The sequence below is a fragment of the Atta colombica genome, unplaced genomic scaffold (assembly GCF_001594045.1).
Source record: "Atta colombica isolate Treedump-2 unplaced genomic scaffold, Acol1.0 scaffold156, whole genome shotgun sequence".
Classification (NCBI taxonomy): Eukaryota; Metazoa; Arthropoda; class Insecta; order Hymenoptera; family Formicidae; genus Atta; species Atta colombica.
Genome location: NW_017259246.1, coordinates 426355 through 440735, shown reverse-complemented (window position 1 = coordinate 440735; position 14381 = coordinate 426355). Strand labels below are relative to the sequence as shown.

At 29.4% G+C, this 14381-nt stretch overlaps 2 protein-coding genes across 2 annotated transcripts in view; one reads left to right on the top strand and one right to left on the bottom strand.

The window, feature by feature from the left end:
* Positions 1-3848: 3848 nt before the first annotated feature.
* On the bottom strand, positions 3849-6785 carry LOC108685766. Its single transcript, XM_018190728.1, has 5 exons — positions 6672-6785; positions 5316-5924; positions 4804-4905; positions 4579-4731; positions 3849-3911 (listed from the first exon to the last, which is right to left on the bottom strand). The coding sequence occupies exons 1-5, from the start codon at positions 6783-6785 to the stop codon at positions 3849-3851; spliced, it is 1041 nt and encodes a 346-aa protein (XP_018046217.1).
* Positions 6786-14099: 7314 nt separating this feature from the next.
* The window catches only part of LOC108685755, a 39329-nt gene continuing 39047 nt past the window's right edge, over positions 14100-14381 (top strand). The window contains exon 1 of the mRNA XM_018190716.1: positions 14100-14295. Within this exon, the coding sequence (XP_018046205.1) occupies position 14295 (1 nt within the window). The 5' untranslated portion in view covers positions 14100-14294. The remainder of the gene's footprint in view (positions 14296-14381) is intronic.

Sequence of the window (14381 nt, the reverse complement as noted above, 5' to 3'; positions counted from 1 at the left end):
GTGACAGCAAAGATACAGATTCATATAATAAAGATATATACATATTTATTTTGAAGAAAATTTGTGTCACTTCTTTCAAACACTACTATGCGTTTTTACACGCAAATCTCCTTTACGATAAATATTCGCAGAATGCACCGGCGCGAAGATTTAGATGCGTGTGACCTGCCGTGTTGAAAGTCGCGTTTTAATTTACGTTTTAATTTACATCATATACTTGTTCATCCGCTACATGATACAATCATGGGGTACGGGGGGGGTGTAATCCTTTAAATATTTTATATTGGCTAAAATATTAATTTCAAGCCGGCGCGACCGTTCGTAACGCGCGTGAGAACTAATTAAATTCCGCGCCGTGCCTGAATATTTTCAACGAGATTTGTTCTATTTGTTAAAACTGTGATGAAACACAGGGCATTTTATTGCCGAATTAATCTGTTTAAAATAGAAACGAAATGATCATCTTTGATAATGAAATTGTTCCTACGAGAATATTTACGAGGCAGAAGATAAATAATCGTTCCATATACTTATTCAAAACAAAGATAATAATCACATTATAATAACTAAACAGTTGTCTTGCAATTTCTCAAGACTTATCTTTAATTAGCTTAAGAAATGATAAAAAAAACATGCACTAATAAATTAACGTTAGCTCCTTCTAACAGCTCGCTAATTAATGTAATTGATTGGCCATTATCTTCATTCATCAATTAGAACGAAATGCTTAACATGCATCCTCTGTGGCAAATTGCATCGCTTTGCCCGCCATATAACGTGCACATTGTGTACGCCGATCAAAAACATGTGCCGCATTCTAGCCGTTTCGATTTGACGAATCAGAACGGCCCAAACAATAATGATATCATAATTACCTCGCGATACATGTCGATTGCATTGTAGCATCTCTCGCGATTGAATCGCACGCGCAATTTACGAAAAAGGGGGAGGAAAACGATTTCTCGCGTACTCTCTTTCGTTTTTCTCTCCTGGAGCCCTTTTCCTTTTTTTTTTCTCTTCCCACGATTGCGGGATAGGCGACAAGTTCTGTCGCTTCCCCGGAATACTCGTCAAACGCGAGAGCTCTTTCGAGCGCGTCGCGGCGCCAACTGGAGAATTTTCGCTAGTTCACGAATCGGGGACGGCTACGACCAGCCGACGCATGCGTCACACTTCGGCTACGGAGGTTCGCAAGAAATACGGTATGAAAGAAAAAAAAGAAGGAAACAAGGATAATACTTCTAATGATACTAGGGTTGGAAACGTTTCACGATGTCATCGAGCACAGAAGTGCTCCGGAGTATCGTAAGATCGGATGACATTGAAGGTAAAGTGTCAGATATGTGTTCCCTCTCGTCAAGATACGATAACGTTAGGATGGTTAAATCAGTTCGAATTTATCTCAATGATGACAAACGACTGGTGACGAGATAGAATTAACGAGATGATGGTACGAAGTGTTGGTAACGAGATGATGTTAATCACGAGGCGAACCACGAGTTGTATAAATATACTAAACCTTAATCTAATCGTGTTGTCCGCACTTGCTCGTCCACGACGAGAGCTCTTTATCTGATATTCATACGCTCGGCGCCACCGCCTGGCGTGGCAAGCACTTGGGAGTGCCTCACAGCACGAAGTACGCATGGTGAGTAAACTCACGAAATAGTATGTGAGTCTATAATTAGATCTCACCTAAATAAAGTTTGTTATGCAGAATGCATTGCAACATCATAGTTGATGTCGATCTACGCGGTTGTATTCTAAATGGTCAATCTGTAGTTTAAATACACAATAAAAACATTTTGTGTTTGTGTTAAAATCGTGTTAAAATTTTAATAATTTATTATTAAATTTATTATTATTATTATGTTGAATTTTTATTATATCCGAGTATTAATTCGGAGAGAAGATTAAAGACCGTTTTTATCTTTTTTAGACGTTCCCATATAAAAATAGAAAAGTGATAGCGAATTCGGTTATAGACGCTTTAATTTGTACTGATGCACATTGAAGCGTCTAATCGAAGCCGTTATTGATTGAATTTGAATGCAAAAGTGAAATATAAATATTTTAAATATTTAAAAACATGTATTTTCGCTCAATACAATAAAGAGCGTTGAAAATTTTACGATTTAACCAATTTATTTATACTAAACACATATTTTTATGTCAATCTGTGTATAACGGTTTTAATTCCAGTGCACACCGAGTACATCCAATCGAATTGCTATAAAATAAAATCGAAAATTGAATATTGTATAAGATATTTTATTTGTTTCAAAATAAGATATATATATAAATAAGATATATAGAAATAAGATATATAGAAATAAGATATATAGAAATTTCACAAGTTACACTCCAAGATATATTTCAAACATCTCAAACATTTTTCTCATCCTCCACGTAAAATGTAAATAATCATCCTTTGGTAAAAAATTTAGGCGTATGGACTCTAAAAATTGAATTGATGCCCTTGCAATCTACTTTAATCGCGCGATACACGAGGATAACTTTTACAATTAGAGATGGGAGGAGAGAGACGAAGTGATGTTCATCTAAGTTACCTGGATGGCTAGGCGCCATTACCCACGATGCGTGAAGGATTCAGATTTATGGCTCGTAACCATCTTCGTTCAATGAGAACGCAGACTATGAAGAAGAAGACACCGTCCTGAATCGACACGGTAAATTGTATTGGTGACTTCCACGAGTGGATCCTTCGATCCACCGTCGAACTTTTCGCGTTCCGAATCCCGTTCTACAAAAGAGTCAGTTATCCTAGCTTGATCAACTAATCCCAGATTTCTAACTTGGAATATTAGATAACTAATTCCAGCCCTTTCGCGTCCCTCTCTAAGTCATGGCTCTAACTGACATAGATGAAGAAAGTTGGAAATAAGATAATAAAGAGGAAAGGAGATAGTGGTGCGTTTATATTTTTGGTATCCCTAGACAATCCATTTGTAAACTCTTGAGATATTCACTCATATTATTCCTCCAAATTTTTCTACCATTTTTTAAATGTAAATTTAACACAGATTTGAAAGTTGTTTGGAAAATGCGCTATTAAAGAGAAATGTTTCTTAACTGAAATCTAAGTTGATATATTTATATCGATTTTTCGAATTTTCATTAATTTCTTGCATTTCATAAATCTTAGATTTATTCAACTCAAAAAACATATAACATTTAATCATAATTTGTAGAAATAGGTTAAAAAAATTTAATAATGATGATAATACAATTAAAATACTAAAAATAAATGTTAGATATTTTAACTATGTGTCACATTTATCAAAAATTTATAAAAATTATTACACGTAAGTTGTAGCAAAAATCTTGTGTATTTCACACGAAAAAATTTTCGAGCTCGTCGAGGATGGCGCATAGGGCTACTTTAACCAAAATGAGGTGAATTATGTGCACTCGATCCACGGGGAGTAGATTATAAGAACCCGCGTGTCTCGGTATGGGGTCAACGATATTGACATACCCTTGTATGAGTTTCCTTTTACATCTTACTAGGTTAGTGCGACTTCAAAATTTTATTAAATGCATGAAGAATTGAGCATTTTTCAACTTTCTGTGAGTTTATCTGAATAAATTCTATAAATTATCTCGCACATTAATTGTCATTTGAGAAAAATGAAAGTGAAATGAAGGTGAAATAATCAATGGAGTCATAATACTGCTATTGTTTAACAATAATTAAACATTAATAATGTGATAACAATGTAGTGCCAATAAATTACATTAATTGCATCTTCTTAATTATATTCTCTTAATAACGTAACAATTTTGTAAATTTGCTATCGTTTACAAAACATACGTAGCGTCCATCTCTATCCGTCTTTGTCACCGATAGATTGCAACAGGAAGAAATAGGACATTGTAGCATTCACGAACTATCAAGAAATAAAAAAATTAGAATTAGTTTAATATCCAAAAGGTATGTGATTGTTGTAAATACACATTTATTAATATAGAGACTTTTTTAAACTTAAAAAAAAATAACAAAAATTTGAAGAAATCAACTTTCACAAATAAAATAATCTTCATTTTTTGACGTTATTAGAACCAAAATTTGAATCTATTAATTCCTCATTTCTTTATTTGTGTTTTGGATAAATTCTATAATACATAGGTTCCATTTTCAAATAATTTTGATTTTTTTTTATCAAATTTAAATTTTGTATGTTTTTTATGTTTTATTTTTTATGTTTTTTATGTTTTTTATGTTTTATTATCTCAAGCTTTAAATTTTTCATTTTCGTACAAATAGAATATGATATAAATATTATTTTTAAATCCATTAATAGTGTTCGTAATATTATAAAACAAAATTTCATTAATAAAAAAAAAGCTCTATTTATAATGAGCAATAATAGATCGTAAATAATATGTGATTAATTTATTATCCTAACGTACAATAAAAAAAAACATTAGGCCTTTATATTAACAAAAAAACTTTGTATTATTTTTAAAACAGTGGCAGTGAATAAAGCTGAAAGTGACTTGAAAGTCAGCTTTTTTGCTCAGATAAACTCGGTCAATTATAATTTAAATACTTACATTGGTGAAAATGGTGATATTGACTGGAGAGTAAATTGCGTTTATGGTTATTGGCTTTTGCATCATAATCAGAATAACATTTGTTCTCACGTGATGATCGAGACTTGAATTAAACCATTCTCCAAAATAGATTCCATTACGAAAGTCTTCACTCTAAACGTACATATTCCAATTAATTAATTTTGAGTCACGATAATTGATTTATACAAGATCATTAAAACTTACCGCATTTGTAAGAACAGTGCCATACCATGCGTACGTAAATGTTTGCACAAATTTTACTACTGCGTATGTCAGAAACATGGATATGCGTTTAAAGTCCGAAAACTATTGCAAATGTTGTAAACGATTAATATTACAATAGCGAATATTTGGATAATGCGATATTATTATTTAATAGAAAAACTTGTAAGTGTAACATAAGCTTCGTTTCTACACTTTATAAATGGTGCTAAAGTTATTAAAAAACATTTTATTTTACTTTAATTATAGGATTTGTAAGAAAACTATGACATTTCTTTAGCATATATTTTCCAAAATATAATATATTATCTAAAATAAAATTGAAAAACGTTTAATTTTATTCTGGCGTTACGTGAGCGTGACACGATGGCACTAATTGTACGACCTACTAATTGTAATAATATTTATTATCTTACGACTAATTATGATTATCGCGCATAACATAGTGAATTACGAAATTAAATATCGACTTTTACGTTAATGTATTCACATACTGGCATCGCATCGTACATCAACCCGCAAAGAAGTATAGCGTTGGTGACAATGTGCCAAAAGACAATGGGTCCATAGACATGCTCTAGCGTGTCGCGACATCGCAGTAACCTTTGATGTTTCGCCACACACATTCTCAGTAAATCCAAGAACTTCTCGGTAGGTAGAGGATTTGTAAGTCTAAAGTTCATGGCGCGCATTGTCGAGGTAAACTGATAGACATAGAAGCCAAAGAAGCTGTCAACGCTGCACGCCATGAGGCCGCTGAGTCCCGTTAGAGTCGTCTCAAAGACCAGATGTAGATGATACAAAAAGTTATCAGGAACGGTCCAGAAATGTCCGTATCCCCTACTGATTGGTAAAGTGTAGTTCGTAGATAAATGGAAATGGAGGAGACCGCGGATTATGAGAAGATACGAGGGCGCAAAATACAATAAGAGCAATGTAGTTGCAAGAGCGAAATATCCATACGTCAGAATGTACATCGTATGTAGAGACGAAAATATTATTGTCCGGATTTTATCATTCCGCATAAGTTCCTCCTCGAAAAGATCGTTCAATATTCGATGATAATTTATCAGAGAGCCCCGATTTATCGTGAAGCTTATCACCTTAAAAAAGATAAGAAGAAATTTATATTTTTTTCTTCCGCGCAAAACAGAGAAATTGCATACAGATTGACACATTACATAAACACTATTTAATTTATAGAATTATAGAATTTAAATTTGTAACAATCGAATATTTCAATATATGTGATTTTATTGTAAAAACGTAATGTCTATTAATCTTCTTTTTTGTACTGAAGATGACCCAAAAAGAGGATCGAAATGTCTAATTTAGTTGTACTTTTTTTATTAATATTGTATATATTTTACACATTAATATTCTGTCGGTTCACATTGACTCATTGTGAATTTTTAATTTAAAATATTAAGGTCAGAGTTATTCAAAAAATCAATATAGTTTAGAGATATTTTATATTTTATTATCTGGCACATTTTAACATGAATTATAAAATGTACATTTTATAATCTATTTATTTTTTTTTATAACTTTACCTTAATACTTTTGCAGACTTAAACAAATCATATATTATACTTTAAAAATTATATAATTCTATTTAAATGCCCTTTATATAAACTTGAAAAATCGATTCTTTTTCAAAATTTGATTTTTTAATTATTTATCCTCCTGCAGAAGATACAACTTTCGCCTATCATATTTTTTATTAAAATGCTTCCTTTTCAAAATATTCAAGTGTCTCAAGTTAAATATGTATTGTAGTTATATGTATATATTAATATATTAATATGTATTATGTATAATATGTATGTTTCTTCTAGATTGTATTGTACCTTGAGAATAGCGCTAAGTCCAGTTATTGCAAAGCCTACGTTTTTCATCATATTCCCCAAATTATGCCTATGGATGTAGCTCGTATGCAATGTTACCATTGTCATCATGATCATCGTCAAGAGCACACAAATTGAGTAATAATGCATAGATTTGTCTGATTTCGTGGGCATGTACCAACAGCCACAGATGGTGAGCAGAATTCGAGTGAAACGTTGGTACGTGCGGTACGTTTGCAACCGTTTATCAATCATTTTCATACCTGCATCGAATATATAATTCAAAGAAAGTTCGGAAAGGCTTCTAAATTGGAAGAATACAGTTTTCTAAATGCCAAAGAAATTTAAATTTCTGTAATTGATTTAAAAAATTCGTACAAAGAAAATTGAAATTTTCTTAATAAAAGGAAATATCTTTGATTTTATATGTTCTTAATAATGTATGTCTTCTTTACAAATATTTAATTTTCTTGTAACTTTAACGATGATAACAATAATAATAATTACAATTAAATAATATCCAAAATATTAATATAAAATATTAATAATATCCATAATAATTGTTATCTTGTCCAATAATGTCTTCAACGTATTATACGTAACATCTGTCGAAAACTCTGAAAAATTAATGGCTGATCTTAAAATGGCCAATTTAAAATGAGCTTAGTTGAAATGAACTATAATCCAAGAGAGTTTAGTTGAAATGAACTGTAATTCAGGTTTGATATCGACTATCCATAGACATATAAGAAAAATTGCATTTCTAAGAAAGAATGGCAAGATGTATTGGAAGATCGTGGGTTGCATTGCGAATTGCATCAGAATAGCATTATTTTTTCTTGTTTAATTTATTATTTAGAAGTAAACAAATTTATGATTTTCTTTTCTTGTACATGCGCGGTAAAAAAAATACATGTTATCAATCGTAATATTGTTGATATATTGTTGTTAACTGTTGTTTGTTATTATCTAGATAAAATTATTTAGGTGATCATGTAGATGAAGAAATAACTTCAGCTTCTCTTTATCTAGATTATTAGAATATGTATCTACGTAGAAATTATTTATCACGACGAAATGTTTAAAAAATTTTTAATTTAAAAAAATAAAGATTTTTATAAATAAAAATAGGAATATATGTATATAAATCAGAATATATATTTTTTACGTTCTATTATATCCTAAATTGTACTTAACAGTTAAAGTTGTTTAAAAATAATATTATTTTATAAATTATGATAAAAGGGCTTATAATTTCATCCTTTACTTAGATAAATTAAAGTAAAATTACCTTTATCTTATCTAAGATAATTTTTAATTATTTAAGCGCAATACATATTAGCTATGCGGAAGCGGATAGGTATAATTGATACTTACAATTAAAGATCTGATAGCGTAAAGAAATATAAGCAGACGTCTAAACAAAAAGAGTTATCTGTGCTCAACATTTATCTTGTTCGTATATGTATTATATATATAAATTCTGCATATATGTTTAATAACATTCTTAAACTGCTTGATTTAATAAAATTTAAAAAAAAATATTGATATATTTTCTTTTGAAAGTTGTTGAATATATATGCAGAATTGATCACTGCTGTTTCAAAATTTTTCCTAATTTTTCTGCTAACTTACAAAAAACGATTCTCTTTATTTATGAGATAAAGAAGACTTCATGTTATCGATTGAAGGAATGTTATTAGCTATCAGTATTGATAGCTTATAAGCGAATTACAGGTATATTACACGAATTTTGAAAAGTTTAATATTAAAATATAAAATTTGACGTTGTAAAAATAATATATAATATTCAGGTGCAAAGGAGTTGGAATTATATCCTTCGGAAAATTTATCTTAGAAAATCTTTAAAAAAATATGATAAAGAAGAGAAAACCTAAGAAATACAAAAGATATAAATTTGGACACTCTAAACTTTTATTTAAAGTAATATACCGGCCTATGCCTTTTATTCTATCTTGTATGGATCTTACTTACGAAAAAATGCAGCACCGCCACGTCCATTTAGTGACGATATCAAGTATTGTTTGCGAATAAATTTTATGTTACCGTTACAGGCAGAAAAGTGTAACAACCATTACCGAAAAAAAAGTAATGAAAACGGTAACGACATTACAAATAATATTTCCCAGTCCTGCACTATTAATGTAATACATTAATGTAATACATTAATGTAATATAATGTGTTATAATTAATATGTTTTATTGTATTATACATATAAAATACTTTTCTTGTCCTTTATGTAAATGCAAGTTCTTTCTAGGTCGTACCTTGCATGGCATCATATCCAGTTATTAATTGCTTCATTTAAACTTCTCATTATATTCTTCAATTTAAGTAATTAAAGATATAGCTTATATACAAGCTTATCATGAGTACATGGTTGTCAAGAACACACAAACTGATATGTAGTACATGGATTTTCCGGGTTTTGTGGACATGTACCAACAGCCACAGTTGGTGAGCAAAGTTCAAGGGATATACTGATATACCTACGTGCGGTATGCATGCTTGCAACCTTTTATCAATTATTGTGATACCTACATTAAATATATTTAACGAGATGTTGAAAAGACTCAAACTGAAAAGATTTAATTGTTTAAATATCAAAGAAATTAAATTTTTTATTGTTAATTTAAAATTCTTACGCAAAGAAATTAAAATTTCTTTAACGAAAGGAAATACCTCTGATTTTCTATTTTCCCCAGGGTCGGTAAAAATTTTTAACGTGTTTTAAATTATATAAATGTTTTAACATGTTTTAAACAGGTTAAAATATCGATTGAGCATGTTTTATACAATTTAAAACATGTTAAAAATTTTTATAATATTTTATTTTTATAATACTTTTTTATAGTACTTTAAGCATATATGAAGCATAAAAATATGTTTTATGTACAAAAAAAACATAATGTTTTGTTCTTTAAAAAAAGAACATTATCTTTTGGCAATTCTGATTTTTCCAATATTATTTATATTTTCCTTACAAACTAAATTTTCCTGTAACTTTAACAATAATGACAATAATAATTATTATTATTATAATTTAAAAATATTTAAAATTAAATGATATTTAAAGTGTAATTGACTGATCCAATAATATTAACATTTTAAAACTGTGTTTATAGGAACGAAGAAAGGAATAAATTTTTCAATTTTATGCTAACAATAAACACATCATGATTTTATTATGATTTTTATCGTTACGAAAATTTAGAATAATATATTTCAAGCATTTGCAAAAAAATATTAAAGGAGGATAGGTAAATTTACCGGATTTTGATTAATTTACCTAAACGATAGATTTGATCTTATGCACTTTTTCTTCAATTTTTTGATATACTAGAACTTGTCTTATGTGTATTTTTTATGTGCTGAATCATTTGCAAACATTAATTTTAAGCAAAGTAATAAGGAAAGTATTGAAAATTACAATCAAAGATCGAATTTTGACGAAATTGTGCTACTTTTAATGCGATTTTTAACATGTTTCCAAATCAGATTGAAATAAATATTTATAAATGATTTAGCACATGAAAAAGTACAAAAAAACAAAAGAAAAGTTCCATCATTCAGTTCACAATCCGGTAATTTTATCTATCCTCCTTTTAAAGATTATTACATTTTATATGAAAACTAAAAGAACCGTCTAATGTTGAATTGAAATTTCCAATCGCAATATCTGCGAGTTCTAAGGAAAATTTTTTTCTGTTAAAAGACTTTGAACTAAGAAATATTCTTTAGAAAGATTCTGTCAATGTTTCCGATATGTTTGACACGACAATTTTACAACTAATGATACCAAGTCAGGAGAAGAGACTTTATCTTCTACCTCACCAAGTCAATTCCAAACTGTTCTTAAAGAATTGCATTTTGTATTGTCGTTACTTTGAACTATTATTTTATTGATTATCATTCATCTTACACATATCTTTTATCAAGGCTTTGAAAAATTAATAGCTAATCTTATTATTATAGTCTATAATCTTATTATTATAATCTATATCATTCGATAGAGTTTAGTTGAAACGGACAATAATTCAGGTTTGTTATGACTATAGATAAACTACAGACATATAAGAAAGATTGCACTTCAAAGAGAATGGTAAGACGTACCACGAAACTGCGCCAGAACTGTAAGCTATATCGAGATTAGCATTATTTTTTCTTTCTTTAACTGATTAAAGGGAGATAGATTTACGATTCTCTTTTCTACGAAATAAAAAAACTTCGATATTATCGATCATTATATCATTGATGTACCGTTATTAATTATGCACATGCAAACGGAGAAGTATTGATAGAGTTTTGAAGATGTAAGCAGTTTGGATAAAAAAAGATTCCATTCAGTCATCTATGTTCACGACACTTATCTCACTTGTACGTATATTATATTGATATATTTTCTTTTTACATTTTATTAAATCAATTGAAAATCTTATTAAACATACGTATGCAGAATTGATCGCTGCTATTTTCCACAAATTTCCTTAAATTTATGTGTCAAATTACAAAGACAGATTTACGATTCTTTTTACTAATGAGATAAGAAGACTCTATATCATCGATTGAAACATTATTGGTGTACTGTTGATAGCTACATGTATTGATGCTTAATAGTTCGAGGAAAGCTTTAATAGAGCCTGTGAAGGATATAAGTAGACGTCTGAGTAAAAAAGAGTCTCGCTCAGTCACTTACGCTCAATATTTTTCTTCCTAATACGTCTACGATATTGACATACTTTTCTTTTACGGTTTGATAGATCACCGTATGACTAAAAAATTTCATTAAATATATGGAGAATTGCTGAACTTTATCTGCTAAACTTATTATTACCTCGCATAACAATTGTGATTAGAAAAAATTAATGTAAAACGCAATAATCAGTGAAATTATAATATGTTATTAAATATAGGAATAAGTATTAATTATATAATAATAAAATAAGTAAGTGTCAATAGATTGTATTAAATATTGCACTGATTTTCTTAATGATCTTATGAATTTATCAGCCTTTACAAAACGCAGCAACCATCTCTATTACCGAGAGATTCTAAGCAATAAGACATTGTCATATAATCTACCAATAAAAATAAAACAATTATATAATGTGTAATATGTCAATGACGTAAATCATATGTGAATAAGTCCTACTGAATAAGAAAACATATGATTTTAGAATCCCATTACCAATAAATAGAACTTAGAACTGCGATTTAGCACAGCACCATTTTAAGACGATATCTTACGACTATACTTCCCTTACAGCACGAAATATTGGAACAATGTTATTTTGAAAGATTACAATACTTCACAAAATGTTGCTGCAATATTGTAGCAATATTCTTATGTCTGAAAAAATAAAATATTTCTGCAATATTTAGAGAAATATTGCATACATATTGCTATAATATTATGTAATATTTCAATAATTATTTTAGTTTTATTAATTATTAACATATTATTGCTTAACATATTCCAAAATATATATAACAAAGTTATGATCAAAATATTTGAGAGTTTAGACACCACATCCAAAAAAGAAATTGGAAATCTTCAGGAGACTCGTCAACTCGATTTGCGTACTCCTTCTTATATTCCTGAACGTATTGAAAAATAAATGTGGTGCGCGAGTCCGTGTTAATTCACGATGTCGAAAATGGATATGCATGGGTGCGAGTTTATCATAAGTATGTATATATACAAAACGATTAAAACTGTTTCAATTGTAGATGTAACACGGATTAATACAGATTAATGCTATAAGCGGATTATCTATGTATATCTACTTTTGATACCCCGGACTTGCACCACATACATCCTTCAACACCACGATTTTATCGCTAATATTTAGCTACGTAATTCCCAAATAAAAAAATGAATTTATTAGCGCAAATTTTGTTATTGCAAATTTTGTTGTAAAACAAATCTATGCAACAAATCTATAACGACAGTGAGTTTACATGTGTGAAACGTGCCACGTGCTTTACACATACATGTAAGTTGAGCAATCAACAACTTTTATATGCAATATCAAGTCGCTCTCGGAGTCGGTATAGTAGGTTTCTAATATCTCTTCTCTCATATAAAAATTAATCAATGGATCTGTTTTCTCTAGTCGAACTAGTATATACTTTTGAAATTAAAAATGAAATAGGTATAAGTTTGATATTTGGCAACAAAAAATTTTATCATACTTGTATAGGTACAAAAAGACAATATAATCTTTTTATTGCTCTGTTCCTAATGCTATAATAGATAACTTAAATAAATTAGAAACGCTTTTATTCAAGGAAATGATGATAATTTTTTTCTAGCAGAAGATTATTATTTTTAATCCTTTACATGTATTTATAAACATCAAAGTGCGTGATGTTTAGAAAATATTGTGATCTATAATTAAGTTGATTTAAAATGAAAACCGACTTGAAATTGTATATAAATTATAATATAATTTAATAATTATAATAATAACATATAAACATAATATAAACATAATATATAAACATAATATAATGTTTAAGAATAAAAAATATCATATATGTACAATATATATAATATATACTCTCTTTTTCAAGACGCTCAGTTTTCACTCTTTAGAATGAGATTTCGCTCTAAAAAATTTAAAGAGTATGTATAAAAACTAAAAATTATTTTATAATTAATAAACCATGAGGTATATTTAATAATGTGTGCATATGATTTTGAAAATATATTTATTAATAATTTGATATCTATTAAAAGCTTTATAAAATAATTTTCTTAGAATTATAATTAACGTGAAATTTGCCGTTATTCGTGAATTCCAATTTATGAATTCGAATGTATCTGTTGCATAATATAAGCAGAAAATCGTAACTTCGTACGATCGTAGTTTCCTCATTTTTATTTTTTTAGATATTCTATACATATATTTTTTAAACATTATAAATTTTTGTATTTAAATCTTTAAATAAAATTTTGATAATGAGAAATTAGAAATTATAATTAATTGAGTTTTTAATTACATGCGCTTTATAGCTACAAAAAATTTATTTTATAAAAGTTATTCTTCAATCGTTTGAAATTCGAAAATTATATGTTCTCTTAGGAAACAATCCAATCTTAGATTTATCTGAGAGAATTAAAGTTGAGTTTTAATAAATTGAGATAGCTTTCTCAGAAAATTTCGCGTAAAAACATACAAATAATAAATTATATTGAATATATTCACACGGATAGAACGTTTTTGTTCTCGCGGCTCGGGAACAAAGTTCGCAAGCGAATGGTGCGTCATCGTCGATGTGCTCTCGGGGTTGCGGACGCGCGCGCCGAAGGGAAACCGAAGCTCCCCACAACGGGGAGTCCCCGAAGGGGAGAGCCTGACCCGCCACCGCATGTCGGCGTCGCGGCGTCAGTATGCAGTCGCGCATTCCACGCGGGAACACCTGTTTGCTCCGTCGGATCGCGTGCTACACGGTCGCGCTCAGTTTGCGGGGGTAAAAAAGGGAACGATAAAGGGAGGGCGTGAAAAAGAAAGGCGGATACGCCTAATAGAAAAGGGTCTAGTATCTTTGATCTCGAAGGGAGAGAGAAAAAAGAGAGAGCACTTAACACACAATCGCCAAGTAAATAAAACAATAACATTTGTTTTGGAAAGGGCAACGTGTCAAAATGATCTTCTTTAAATAAATTATATTTGTGCATATATATA